Source organism: Elephantulus edwardii, unplaced genomic scaffold (assembly GCF_000299155.1).
Source record: "Elephantulus edwardii isolate Elephantulus edwardi_28Jun2011 unplaced genomic scaffold, EleEdw1.0 scaffold00056, whole genome shotgun sequence".
In the NCBI taxonomy this organism is placed as follows: Eukaryota; Metazoa; Chordata; class Mammalia; order Macroscelidea; family Macroscelididae; genus Elephantulus; species Elephantulus edwardii.
Window position 1 is genome coordinate 18,565,530 of NW_006399806.1, and position 13,391 is coordinate 18,578,920.

The 13,391-nt window shown below is 41.4% G+C and overlaps 1 protein-coding gene across 1 annotated transcript; it reads right to left on the reverse strand.

Annotated features, from left to right (window-relative positions):
• Window positions 1–10,386: 10,386 nt before the first annotated feature.
• Window positions 10,387–11,982, reverse strand: KDM4D (lysine (K)-specific demethylase 4D). The gene is given in 1 exon segment (XM_006903671.1): window positions 10,387–11,982. A coding segment is annotated over 1 exon segment (1,593 nt). The 5' UTR covers window positions 11,980–11,982.
• Between the last annotated feature and the right edge of the window lie 1,409 nt (window positions 11,983–13,391).

Genomic DNA, 13,391 nt, shown 5'->3' on the forward strand with positions numbered 1-13,391 from the left:
TATTGAAAATGCTGCCAGACACAGTGTGAATGTCCCCCTCTCCCTGTTGCCTCACCAATCAGTTGCCTAACTTCCCACCAGAGCCTTCAGTTTGAAGCTGGAGCTCCCAATCGTGGACAACCTGTGTCTTACCACAAGAGGCCCTTTCCCAGGCTAATGCATGCTTTCTCCAAGGTCATGAAAGTACCTCCTCACTTACCCTGATGGTAGGATGTGATATTTTCTCCTGGGAAATCTCAGGCCATTGCAAGGTCACTTATGTGGGCCTCTGCGACTGCCAACACCCTGCTTGCTTCTCAAGTCATGATCATGAAATCCCCTGCCCTAGGATGCCTCTCAATTTTGCTGGACAGTGTTTCTGACACACGGCCATCCTCAGGGTTAATGACTAGAACAGATCCAAAGGGTTTCCCTGGGGGAAGCCGACTTCCAGGTCTTCCTTCTGTGGCTCTTCTGGGTAGATTCAAACCTTGAAGTTGAGTGGAAACTGTGTGTGCCACCCAAGTGCCAATAGGCCTCTGTCCCCACAATCTTCTGGGCCACCACTGGATGATGTGGAACGTCTGAATGATGCTCTCATTCCTGAACCTTTCTGCCTGCCCATCAGTAGAATGTGCACAAGTGCAGCCCAGGACCTTCTCACAGCCCTGGAGCTCTTACTGCCCTGTGTCCACCCTACCCCACGCCCCAGCCATCCACCTCTTGTTCTGCCATACCTTGATCCAGGCTTCTCACTGCTCCTGTAGAAACTAGACCTCTAGGACCAGCTCACTCGGTGAACCAATTCGGGTATAAGGAGTATTTTGTAACGTTATCCATGCTTACCTTATCCAGTGCATTCTTTTTTTTTTTAGTAAAAGGCAAAAGATTTATTTGATCTGAAGAGAAACAAGAGCATTCTTGTGTTGTCTTTCTACATCATTCTTATTGTGTATCAGCAAATAAAATCCTTAAGGCATGTCTTTTTTTGCTGGCAAAAATGGACTGCTACTTGCAGAAAGCTGAAACAGGATCCATATCTCACATCATACAAAAAAAAAAACAACTCAAGGTGGATCCAAGACCTGGGAGTAAGCTTAAAACCATAAAGTTCAAAAGAGACAAACTGGGAATAAGTTTAGAAGGCTTAGCGTATGATGTAAAGAGACTGCCAAATACAGCCAGAAATGCACAATCTGAAGAGGATAAAGTTGATGAATGGGATTCTAAAGATTAAATCTCTGTTCTCATCAAAAACTTTTTCCAACAGGATGTAAAGAAGGCCTACCAACTGGGAACAAAGATTTTTGGCAATACCATTTTGGATAATCTCATAACAAAATTTACAGAATACTCTTGGGCTTCCAAAAGAAAAAGACTGATAACTCAGTTACAAAATGGGCAAAAAACAAAGAAAGACTTTTCACAGAGGAAGACATGCAGGTGACCAACAGATACATGAAGAAATGTTCCAAATCACTGGCAATAAGAGATGCAAATCAAAACCATAATGAGATACCATCTCACCTCAATAGCTGTGGCAAAGTTTAGTAGGGCAGCAAACAATAAATGTTGGAGAGGTAGGAACTCTCAAACACTGTTGTGATTGTAAAATGGTGCAACCACTTTGGGAGACAGTTTGGTGTTTCCTAAAAAAGTTGAACATAGAAACTCCATATGACCCAGATATTCCACTACTAGGAATTTCCACCCAAGGAAATTAGAACTGAGACACAAATGGAGATTTGTACACCAATGTTCATAACAGCGTTATTCACCATCAAAAGAACATGGAAACAGCACAAATGTCCAACTACATCCGAATGTACTGAGAAATTGTGGTATACTCACACAACTGAATACTAAGCAGCACTCAGGAGAAAGAATTTTGAGAAATACTACATATTTGAGAGATGCTAGAGAGCATTATGCCAAGTGAACTACCACAGTTTCATAAGCACAAATACTGCATAAGACTATTGTTGTAAAGATAGGGTAACTAGTAAAATGTGTGGGAATTCAAGGGGGTGAGGAGTAATTCAAGGAGGAGCGAGAATAGGTAAGGGTGAAACCACAGGGCTGCAGAGTTTGGTGGGTAAAGGGAGGGGGGAAGCAAATGGGAAGGATCTGAGCAAAAATATAGGATAATGATGGGCAAGGTCCAATAGTGATTAATTTTACAAAACATAATGCATGAGAATGAGTATTATGAAACACAATGTAAAAGAAGAACAGTGCGAGACAATGCATATAAGCTTTGTAAATCGATTAAAAACCCCCAAAAACCATGTCTTCAAAATTGTAATTTCAGCAAAGAGTTGTGAAACAATGACTCCTCAGTGATCCAGAGACTAGAAGAATTAGATCGTGTCCAGCTGCTACCAGTGACTGTCTCCAATTATTCCCACAGTGATAGTCACTGGGTCCAACCAATTTCCTTGATGACCATCCTCTCTTTCCCTGAGCCTCTAGATTTCCCAACATTATGGCTTTACCCTACAGGTTGCCTCTCCTTCTACTGTGCCCAAAGAAATTTCATCTTCCTTGCTTCAGAGCACCTTGGTTGCATTTCCTCCAAGACAGATTTCTTTGTTCTTTGTCCAGGCGACCAGGGAAGAGTCTTTTGCAGACTCATTGGCAATGCCACAGTTCAGATCCATTGCTTCCTCTTTGATCTTCTCTGCTCAGTCTCCAACTTCCCAATGCACATGAAGCCACTGAAAACATTGGTGGCTCTTAGCTTATTTGGATTTTGGCAATGAATGCTTATTAATAAGCATATTACCGTATGTCCCATGTTGAACAATTAAGTATCAAAGACGTGTTTGGGACCCAATTTGCTGTCAAGGACCTAACTCTTAAAAGTGTCAAAGAGTAGGGAACCTTGCCTTCTTGCCTAGTGGCAAGAAGCTACACTGCAATCCCAGAGATGTGTGGTTTGAATCCACCAGATGCTCTGCTGAAGGAGGGACAATCTCCTCTTGTACGAGTCAGATCTGATTTGACGGTGCATGCACAAAAAGCAATAATTTTTTTAAAAAAGTGCTAAAGAACAAAAATGCCGGTTGACAGGCTAAGGTGCCCTGACCCAAACCACGGCATTTTCAATTGTTTCGTAGGCAGAAGAGGAGCTCATGCCTCTCAATCATTATGGTTTTGTTCAAGGCTTCAGTGTCACTAAAAGTGCCTGGTGGGAAAAGAACTGTGTCTGGAAAGAAGAGCAGCCACTGGGGTGCTCCTCTGAGGCCAAGAGAATGGAATGTCTCCTTTGGGTTAGACCTATTTTCAAGAAGGGCCAGTCCTTAGAAAAAGCCACCCTGCTAGATGAACCAAGCAAGGGTCATTGAGAGAAAGGAAGCCCGTCAAGGAGATAGACTGACCCTCATGCTCATCCTCATCATTACCCCCACTATCATCCTAACTTTAACCTGAGGGAACAGGAACTCTATTCTAACTAATGCTAACCCTAGCCATAACTTTAACACTAACCATCACATTCACCCTCACTTTAACCCTCACACTCATGCTGACACTCGATTAAACTCTAACTCTGACCTTCACCCTAGCTGGTACCATTATTACCCTAATGCTAAGAATAACCGAGGTTTGTTGGATGAATGTTTTTGCTTATAGAAGGCAGCAGGTAAGACTCCTCCTATAAAATGCTAGGAGTCTCACCACTTGTAGTGGCTCACCTTAAAGTAATCCTTTCTACTCTATTGGTTGGCACAATTTCATTGACATCTGTCATGGCTGGGAAATGGTCCCAGTGGCCCTGAGGTCACAACTTGTGCTTTGTCAGTTGTCCTGTAGCCCTTATCTCCCTGGTATTAGGAGATACTAGATCATGTGAACCTTTTCAACCTGTAAATGGAACAGATTATCCAGGAGGCTGGGCTCTATGAGGAGAAATGTGGCATCGGGATTGGTGGAAGATCTATCAACAATCTGCATTATGCAGATGGCACAACCCTGCCTGCTGAAACTGAGGACCTGAAGCGCTTGCTGCCGAGGGTCAAGGACTGCAGCCTCCAATATGGATTGAGACTCAATGTAAAGAAGACAAAGATTCTCACCACTCACTGGACCAATTGGCAGCATCAGGATGGATGGTGAAGAGAGATTGTTCACAGCTTTAGTTTGCTTGGCTCCACGATCAACACTCTTGGCACCAGTATCCAGATAATTAAAAGACGTATGCCATGGGAAAGTCTGCTGTTAGGGACCTCTCCAAAGTACTGAAGAGCAATGGTGTCTCTCAGGAGACTAAGGTGTGTCTCATACAGGTCATGGTCTTTGCAATCATTTGTTATGCATCAGAGAGTTGGACAATGACTAAGGAGGATAGAAGAATTGATGATGCCTTTGAGCTGTGGTGTTGGAAAAGAGTATTGAATGTACCATGGACTGCAAGGAAAACAGATTCATCCTGGAAAGGGTTAAACCAGGTGGCTCCTTGAAGGCAAGGATTCTGAGGCTTCGTCTGACATACTTGGGACATGTTGTAAGGAGGTACCGGTCCTTGAAGAGGGACATCATGCTTGGTAGGTGGAGGGACAGTGCAGGAGGGGAAGGCCCTCTATGAGGTGGATTGATTCAGTGACTGGGGTAATTGGGATGGGTGTGTCAGAGACAGTGCAAATGGCACAGGACAGAGTTTAGGGCTGTTGTACATAGAGTCGCTATGAGTTGCAAGTGACTCAACAGCACATAACAACAGATCATGTGATCACTTGCATCCATCACTCAGTGGACAGGAACTTTCCTAGAGGTGTAGCCATCCCTTATATAAGCTTCAGACTTTAGGGCTAGGCTCACTGGCTTTTGCTCCACCTGGCTGGCTTTGGGTTGACCATCTGTCCTCCTATACTTGGGACTTGAATCACAAGGATCCAGATTTCTTGGGTGCTATGTCCTGGGACTAAGGAACTTGTCTTTCAATCAATCTAGGATTGCTCAGTCTCCTCTGAACCTAGTAGGAGTCAAGAGAAACCTGATCATAGAATATAGCTATGAAATCTATGCCTTCTTCCTGGACTCAGAAAACAAGCTGTTTAATCATGACCTTCCAGCCAAGCAAGGAAGAAATTTCATTGCTGCCATGGAATTCCATAGCACACACCGAGTAGGGCTAATTGAAATATTCAGCCCAAGAAGTGGAGACTTAGACAGATTGAGATGAAACCCTTATAGACTGTGGATTTGATGAACCTTTTTTTGTCTTTCTAGGGTCTAGAGTCCTGAAGACTCTCCTAATGGGTGAAGAAGGGGTCTGCCTTCTTAGGGGTGATGATAAAGCCCTTCTCCAAATGAGGGGAGGACTTGAAGTGGCTTGAGGAGCTAGAGGCCATGGTGAGGATGAATGCTGCTTGTTTGGTGGTTGTGTCTGGGCCTCACAGTCCCCTTAGTTTGAGGAAGACCCTTTCCTATGTTTAGATGATAATGTCTTGGTAACTGAGGCAGAGGATGGACAACTCTATGCTTTGGCCATGGAGACGGTGATATTAGGAGACAGAATGGGAGAAGCTGTTGTTCTCTCTAGTGGTTGAGGAGGCGGGTATCTCCTCTGTATGGAAGGAAAATATCTTCATGGGGAAAGTGAGCGTGGATGTGGAGGAGATGGAGTCTTCTGCCATGGTGATGGTGGTGCTATTTCCCTGAGGAAGAGAAGCAGGACAAGAGACAAGAGAATGCTGCCTTCTGGTTGGTGGTGGGGAAGGACTTATCCTAAGAGATTTCTTTCTGATGCTTCTGTGGTGATGGAGAGGCACTTTAGGAAGAAAAAGGTATCCATCATCTTTTTTTACCTTATTCTTCACAAGAGACCTCTTGGGTCACTCATCTTCTGAGAAGGAAGAATCAGAATCAGACGGACATTGCTGGTTCTGTCAATTGTATTAGTGTCTCTGTTGCACAGAATCTACTGCTTCCATTTTGCCCCCATTATCGTCTTCCAATTAAAATAACTCTTCTTTTATAGGTTTCAGTGCTGGTGAAGGGGACACTCTTATTTTTTTCTCTGTAGCTTTATGCTTTGTCCCTTTATCTGAAGTTTTTCCTGCAGACAAATATTACTTTTTCTGGTATGGATTTGACTACTGGGGTATTAGAGAATGACTTTTTAGGGATGGAGTTGCTGGAGGTGACTGTCAGATCTGTTATCTTGAAGGTCTTGCTGAATGCAGTAATCTATGAGTTTTTCAAGGAGAACTGAATCCTTTTGGGTGGCTTTGGATCCTTTTGGGTAGACTGGGAATGAGATGGGTATGAGGAGCTACTACTATCAGGCAAGGATGCAGTTATGAGTTCTGTGACAGGGAGATTGAGAATGACTATACTTTCTCCATTCCTGATAGAAGTTAGTCTTCCAGAAGGAGATCTGGATTTTCATTTTCTAGGGCTCCAAGATCTCTCCCTTTTTTCTTCAGCTATTTCCTTTTTCTTATCTTTCTTCATCTTGCTTTTTCATCTATGACAACTCTTCTTGTTCAATTTGTTTCTATTTTAGTCCTTTCCTTAATTTTAAAAATGAAAGGGTCCCAGCAATGTTTTATGGCACACTTAACAGCAGGGGCCACAGTGCTCCCACAAATTTTCTAGCAATTTTCCATTTAAAAACTCAGGCAATTTGGTTTGCATAATTTTGAATTTTGGATTCTTCGCTTCAAGCTAGTTGAATATAAACTCAACCAGAACATCATCTTCAAACCCAAGGATTTTCATTACTCATTTTGTTATTCAAGACTTTCAGCTTAGCTTTGAAGGAACTCAGTAAACAGCACATCCAACCTGATAATAGGAGATATTATGATGACTTACAGACAAAATTACATCTGGATTAGCTAAAGTGATTTAGATTAAGGGAATAAAAGTTGGTTCAGTCAAGCTCAAGCAGCTGTACACAGGGTGTTTTCCATGATCAATTTTAAGAAGAAGAGTATCAAGATTAAATAAGGGCATTTAATGCTGTATGATATTAGGTTTGACTTCACAGAACTTGATAGGAAGTGAGCAGAGTAGAGTCAAAGCAGATTTAAATATGGCAACTACAAGGAAACAAACATGTAAAAAGTTTCCTAGTACTACATCAGTGGTATTCTCCACTGATTTTGCAGTCATGTCTACTGTTGGGAAGAATGGAAACCTATTGCTACTACAGGTTTTAGTAGAGTCTGTGTTTCTTGGATTGAACAGCAAGTTTCCAGATATTTTGTGTACCAAAAAAAAAGAAAGGGAAAACTCTAAGTCATAGTTGAGAAAGTCAAGTGCAGGCATGTTTAATAAAACTTCTTTTTCTTTTATTTATATCTCCCTGATCTTCTGGTACAAGCTGAAAGGAATCTGATTTCATGGCTTATAAATGTTTGCCAACAAGAAGTTAGTATTACAATTTCTGCAAGAAGCTCAAAGTTGTAAAAACCTCCTGTAATCTTTTGTTAATACAAGAATAAAAAAAAACCCAAAAATTATCTGCTTTTAAGGTCAATAAAAATACCTCCACAGAAGTTATATGACCTAAATATGGGAAGGAAATCTGGAATAACTACAGCTTTTCTTTGGATTTTATGTCCTCCAGAGACTCAATGTTTTAGTAAAGCTATGCTGTTTTCAATACAATTCTGGCTGGAAGTAGAAATAACTATCAAATTATATATATTGTAGCAATTTAGAGTTTTTTACAAATAAGAAGAGCTTAAAATCTTCATGGAGGATTTGGGATAAATACATGCGAGAATCAATAAATCTCCTGGATAATATAGTCCAAATAAATTGTTGATTCTATCAAGTGCAGTCAGACAAGTATTATTTGTCAAGGAGAACAGGAATGAAAGAGACAATCACTACAATGATTTATAAATAAAATTTGTGTCATCCAGAGGAATATTAGAAAGGAATAAATGGGGCTTTAAGACAACAAGAAATCAATGAATTACGATGTGGTTAATGGTGAACATACTTTGAACAATCTCCAATCTCTATGCTTGAATTTTTAATAAAGCAAACAGGGGCATTACAAAGGTTGGTACAGTGGATGATCAAAACTTTAGAAAGTCTTGAATAAGAGGAGATTGTTCCTCTTAGACTTGTACTTTAAGTTGATATTGGCGAGTCTGGCAAGGACTTTAATGTATCTATACTCAGATCTTAATGGATCTGCTGATAAAACGTGTCACTTCAGAAGAAATGGTGCCCCACAGAGTTTCAGGAATTGATGAAAAAGCTCAGGAAGAGGCAGATTAGATGGAGCTAATCTCTATGAATGACCAAAGCCTGGAAGCAGCAAGTGGTTCCTTCCATTTAAATAAGTTCTGATTCAAGTTCTTAACAGAGTTTCAAGACTTAAGCCCATTTAATAGTATTTTTTACTTTTCTGTGAATTATAAATTCCATTTAGAGTTAGATAAAAGCTGAGTTTAACAAATTAACAGTGTAGCCAAAGCTAAATAAAAGAGAGTCCTAGACTTCAACAGGACCAAAGATACTGAAATAGACTAAACATGAGTCAAAGTCTGTTATTTGTTAGTAGCGTGCCTCTGACACTTTTGAGATTTTTAAATGTCCCACTAGGGTTTCCTGAAGAGAAGTTGGGTTAATAATGGACAATGTGGTTCCAGTAGTAACTAAAAATTTGGCAATGCTTTCCATTGATATACGTAATAGTATCTCTGTGTCACTATGGGGGAAAAACTATTGTATCCCTGGAGCTCTGGCATTACAAGGCTTCTACCTCAAGCTGAGGTTTTCCTTTTGGTTTTCAATTTATAATATTAATGGTTTTTCTGGCCAAGCCATTATATTAAGACATATGACATGTCCGAGCTACATGGGGTATGGCTAAAGATAAGGAATTTTGAAGCTCCTCATTCAGAACTTCAGATTTTTTTTCGTTGGGTGCTTCAAATTCCAGGGCCTTTTGGAGATCTTGATGAGAGGAAATGTGATATGCTTCTCTGAAGTATTAATTCTTATCTGAACTTATCACTTTCTAATTATAAAATATATTCCAAGTACATTTACAATGCTTTCATCTAAGTATTATTTTAATGCCTCAGTTGCTTCCTTGTCCCCTCTTATCCTAGAACAACAGATTGTTAAGTATGTAAATTACATCATGTCTCCTGCCATGTCTACACATTTCAATTTGAAAAAACAAAATTAAGACCTATAATATCATATACACCCTTAATATGACCTATAATATCATATATACTCTAGACTGATTGCCTCTCTTTCTCCATGCCCAAACACAAATAAGCTTCGTTTCCAGTCCTTGGGAGAACAAAAACCACTAATGTCCATGTTGTGTTAACTGTACCTGCTGTTTCCTCTTACTGTGCTCTGGAACTTCCTTTCATATCAGATTTCACAAAAGTCTTCTTCTCTATGAAACTTCCCTTACAATCTTTAAGCCTGCCCCTATCCACTCAAACTTGTTTTCTCATTCTATATTTCTGTCTTCTTGGCACATATCACAAATAATAATCTTGTTCATTTATTTAGACTTTTTATTGAGTGGAACAAATAAATTAACATGAATTACACAACTTTGAAAAGGCAGTGGGGAAAAAAAGAAAAGGCAGTGGAGACTTAGAATAGTTGGATGGTGGTATTATTTTTCATTTACTCCCTCATTCACCTCATTCTGCTTCCTAGGCCAGCACTAGGTCAGGTCCAATTAGCCATCCTCAAGGTGCAGATTCAAATCAAATTACCAAATCACCCATTCAGCCAGGCAGAATTCAACAACTATGCCACAAATTCACTAACCTCATATAATGTAACCAAGTAATAAAAACTAAGCTTTATGTCTTAAATGTTTTTAAAGAAAAAAGAAAGTACATAAAGAGTATTTATTTGTTGTCTTACTCTCAACAATTTCAGAAGTTAGATTTTAACTTTTTAGTTACTTTTAATATAAGTGTGAGCAAACACTAGTGATGACTTATATTAAGTCCATCAACAACTCAGTAAGGTCAGAAAGGTTTTCTGAGGCTCTATTGACACAACTGGTCAAGAGTCTAGCTCTGCAAGAAAAGCTGAAGGAGGAGGAAGAAAAGAGAGAGGGACACTGATGAAGAACTCAAGCCCAGAATGGAGTAGGGCCCAGAGGTATCAAGTTCCAGCCACTTCAACGATAACCTAGTTCTCAGTGACACTAGAGTCCACTGGTTGCACCTCAGCTGGTGACACACAAGTTACTAGTGTCCAAAGACAACCCAAGTTGGGAGGGTGAACATGGTATGGCAAACTTGATAAATATCATAGACTTGGCAGGGTCCAAAGGTATCATCTTAGAGGATCTGTCATGCACAAACTGTGTCCTGCAAAATTCAAAGCTCTAAGAAGTGCATGTCTTGGTAAGCCATCACAAAGAAGAGCAGTTGGGGACAAAAGATACCCTAGTGACTAGTGGAGTGGGACACTGCAGCACCCAGAAGCTTTCACAGGGTGCTGGTGTCCAGGACTCAAAGGTATAGGGCTGTTCACAAAAGGTTCATCCTCACACAGAGGTTGAGGCTCAGGACCAGGCACTGTGTGTACTGTGCTCATTGAGAGGCGCCTCTTGGCTGGAGCCTGGGTATTCTGCTCCTGAAACCCAAGTACCCTAGGACGACGGCCACGACCCCTTCTGCCAGGTAAGGCTTGGATATGTGGGGAAGAAGGACCCAGGTTCAGCTGCCGGGGGTACCAGCCAGGCTCCATGACGCTATGAGCAGTGGCAGTAGTGGTGGTGGCAGCAGTGGTGACTTCAGGTTGTGCAACTGCATCACAACCCTCAGGGGGACATGGGGGGTGCCCAGAAGGCACAAGGGAGAAGTGGCTGGGATTACCTCCGGTAACCAAAGGCCTAGAGGTGCGAGGAGCCCGGCGTGGTGGGCGGTGCCGTAAACCCAGAGCTGCTCGGTCAGGGGCCCGGGTCTCCCTCCAGGCCATCAGCTGTGGGCTGCTAGGCGCTGTGGGTTCTGTGTGGTCCACTGCAGGCCGGTCCTGCCCCCGCTTCCACAACTCGTAGCGCTCGGGCTGCAGGATGCGCACAAAAGCGTCCATGGAAAACGTGACCCTGGCCTCCCCACAGCTGCACTGAGATGCCACTTTGCCATAATCCACCCAGCGTGGGGTTGCAAAATTGATGGCCTCTGCACAGTTGAAGCCGTGGTTGAAGCCCGCGTGGTAGCCGTATGGGAAGGTGACCATGAACTCACCAGCCTCCTGGGTGATACGCTGGAAGGGGATGCCATTGTCTCTGAGGACCCCTGGTGAGATGAGAGCCACTTTGTGTCTCAAGAAGGCCTCACAGCCCCGCCTACTGCCGGGGAAGAGCTGGGTGGCCAGGCGTTCCAGGCGCCGGCCATGCTCTGGGGGCACCACATACCATGTCTTTGGTGCCCCAAAGTGCAAGTAGTTGATGCTGTACAGGTCCATGTCCTCCGTGTGCCAGGCAAATGTGGTCTTCCACATGCCGAAGTATAGGTAGGGGGTGTTGACACCTTCAATGACAACCCCACACTCCTGCTCAAGTAGATCCTGAACTGTTCTCAGGTTTCCCAGGTTCCAGTGTTCAGTGTTTTCATCAAATAAAGATCCACTGATGTCAGCACCATAAATTGGGGCATCATAGAGGCGGCTCTTCCAGTACTTTCGCTCCAAATCATCAAAATCCAGGTGTGGTGGAGTGCAGTATTTCTCACTGTTGGCCAAGTGGCGATATTCCCCCAGGGTCATAGCTTTCTTCTTTTTATGATATTAAGTAAAGACACCTGCCCGTCCAGAAGCGACCTGCTGCAGTGGGGCAGCAATGATTATGTCACCAATGTCATCGTAGGTCTGCCTAGCTCTCCACTCCTTGGGCGGAATGATCTTTGCCAAGCCTGCTCGGTGTGCACCTTGGGATTCCATGTAAGCAATGTATTTATCGAAATCATTAAACTCTTCTTTGGTTGGATGAAATATCATTATATTACAAGTTGGGTTCTGAGCACAGTTAGCCTTAGACTTCATAGTTTCAAGCTAATATGTAGTCACTTTTCTAGGAATGGTTTAGATAATTGAGTCCTGCTTAAAATTGCTACTAAGACAAAAACAAATGGGTTGATATCTTTGAAAGGCAGGAGGAATCAACCCAGAGGAGATTTTTAAGAAAATGAGGTGATAATGTTTCTTGGGTTTGCTGATTGACCAGGAGGACTCTGCTCTGGAGAGTAGTTCTTACACAGATATTGATGATGATGGCTGAGCCTGCACATCTATGATGTTCCTCAGCTGACAAATGGCTGTCTTCTTGAGGCTGCTGTTGACTCACCAAGATCTGGCTGGGTATCCCAGCTGCAGCAGAGTGGATCCCCAAGGTAGTGATTCAAACTTAACCTAAAATCAAGAATACAGAGAAGTTAAAAATTAAAGTCTAAAGCATTTTATGGAACTACAAATTAAATACCACATATTACACACAATGAAACATTACTTACAACACACTCAACAGAATGGATATAACAATTTTTAAAGGACTGACAATATAAGTGATGGTAAATATGTGAAACAATAGAAATTCTTATATTCTACTAGAAAGAATAAGAATCACTACAATAACATTGGAAAAACATGTTATCCACTAAAATGAACTATGTTCCATGGTCCAACTGCTTCACACACCTAGGAAATGTGCACTGAATATCATGTCCAAGAAGGTTCATAAAAACATTGAAAATGAGCAGAGGAGGAGGAATCATTACCAAAAAAGAAAAGCATAACATGTCCTTAGTACCTGAGGTTCTGGCGTTGAGACTCTTACTCTCAATGGGAGATGGATGTCAAGACATAGGGTGATCAGTCTGTAGATGTTGAAAATAGATAAGAATCTTCCCCTAGAGATGAGAGAGAGAGAAGTCATCCCCCAGAGCTGGTGCCCTGAATGCAGACTTCTAGAGAAAGAGAATAAATTTATGTTTGTTAAAATGACCCACTTGTGGCATTTTATTTTAGCAGCAATGATGACCTAGACAGTATTCAAATCTAATCAATGGAATATTCCAGAAATAGGCATTTATTTTAATTGTAGAGGTGGTATTTCATATTTAAGAGGGGGAAATATATTATTCAAAAATTATGCTGGGATGACTTACTACTCACTTAAAAGGAAAAAAAAACCCATAATTTTTCTTCACTCTACCCCATATTATGTTCTAGGTAAATATTTAAAGTTAGAAAGAATGTAGAAGAGTGCTTGTATAGATTCAGGATGTGGAAAAAAATTTTAAATGAAGAATTTAATCTTTTGTAGTTTTACTTATTTTTTTAAAACAACAATTGAATAACAATTACAATTAAGTAAAAACATGAAAAAATATGGTAAAACTTTTAACAAGTGTCATTTGGTGTTCAATTTTCAAGTTTTCAATTTTCAAGTTCAAGTT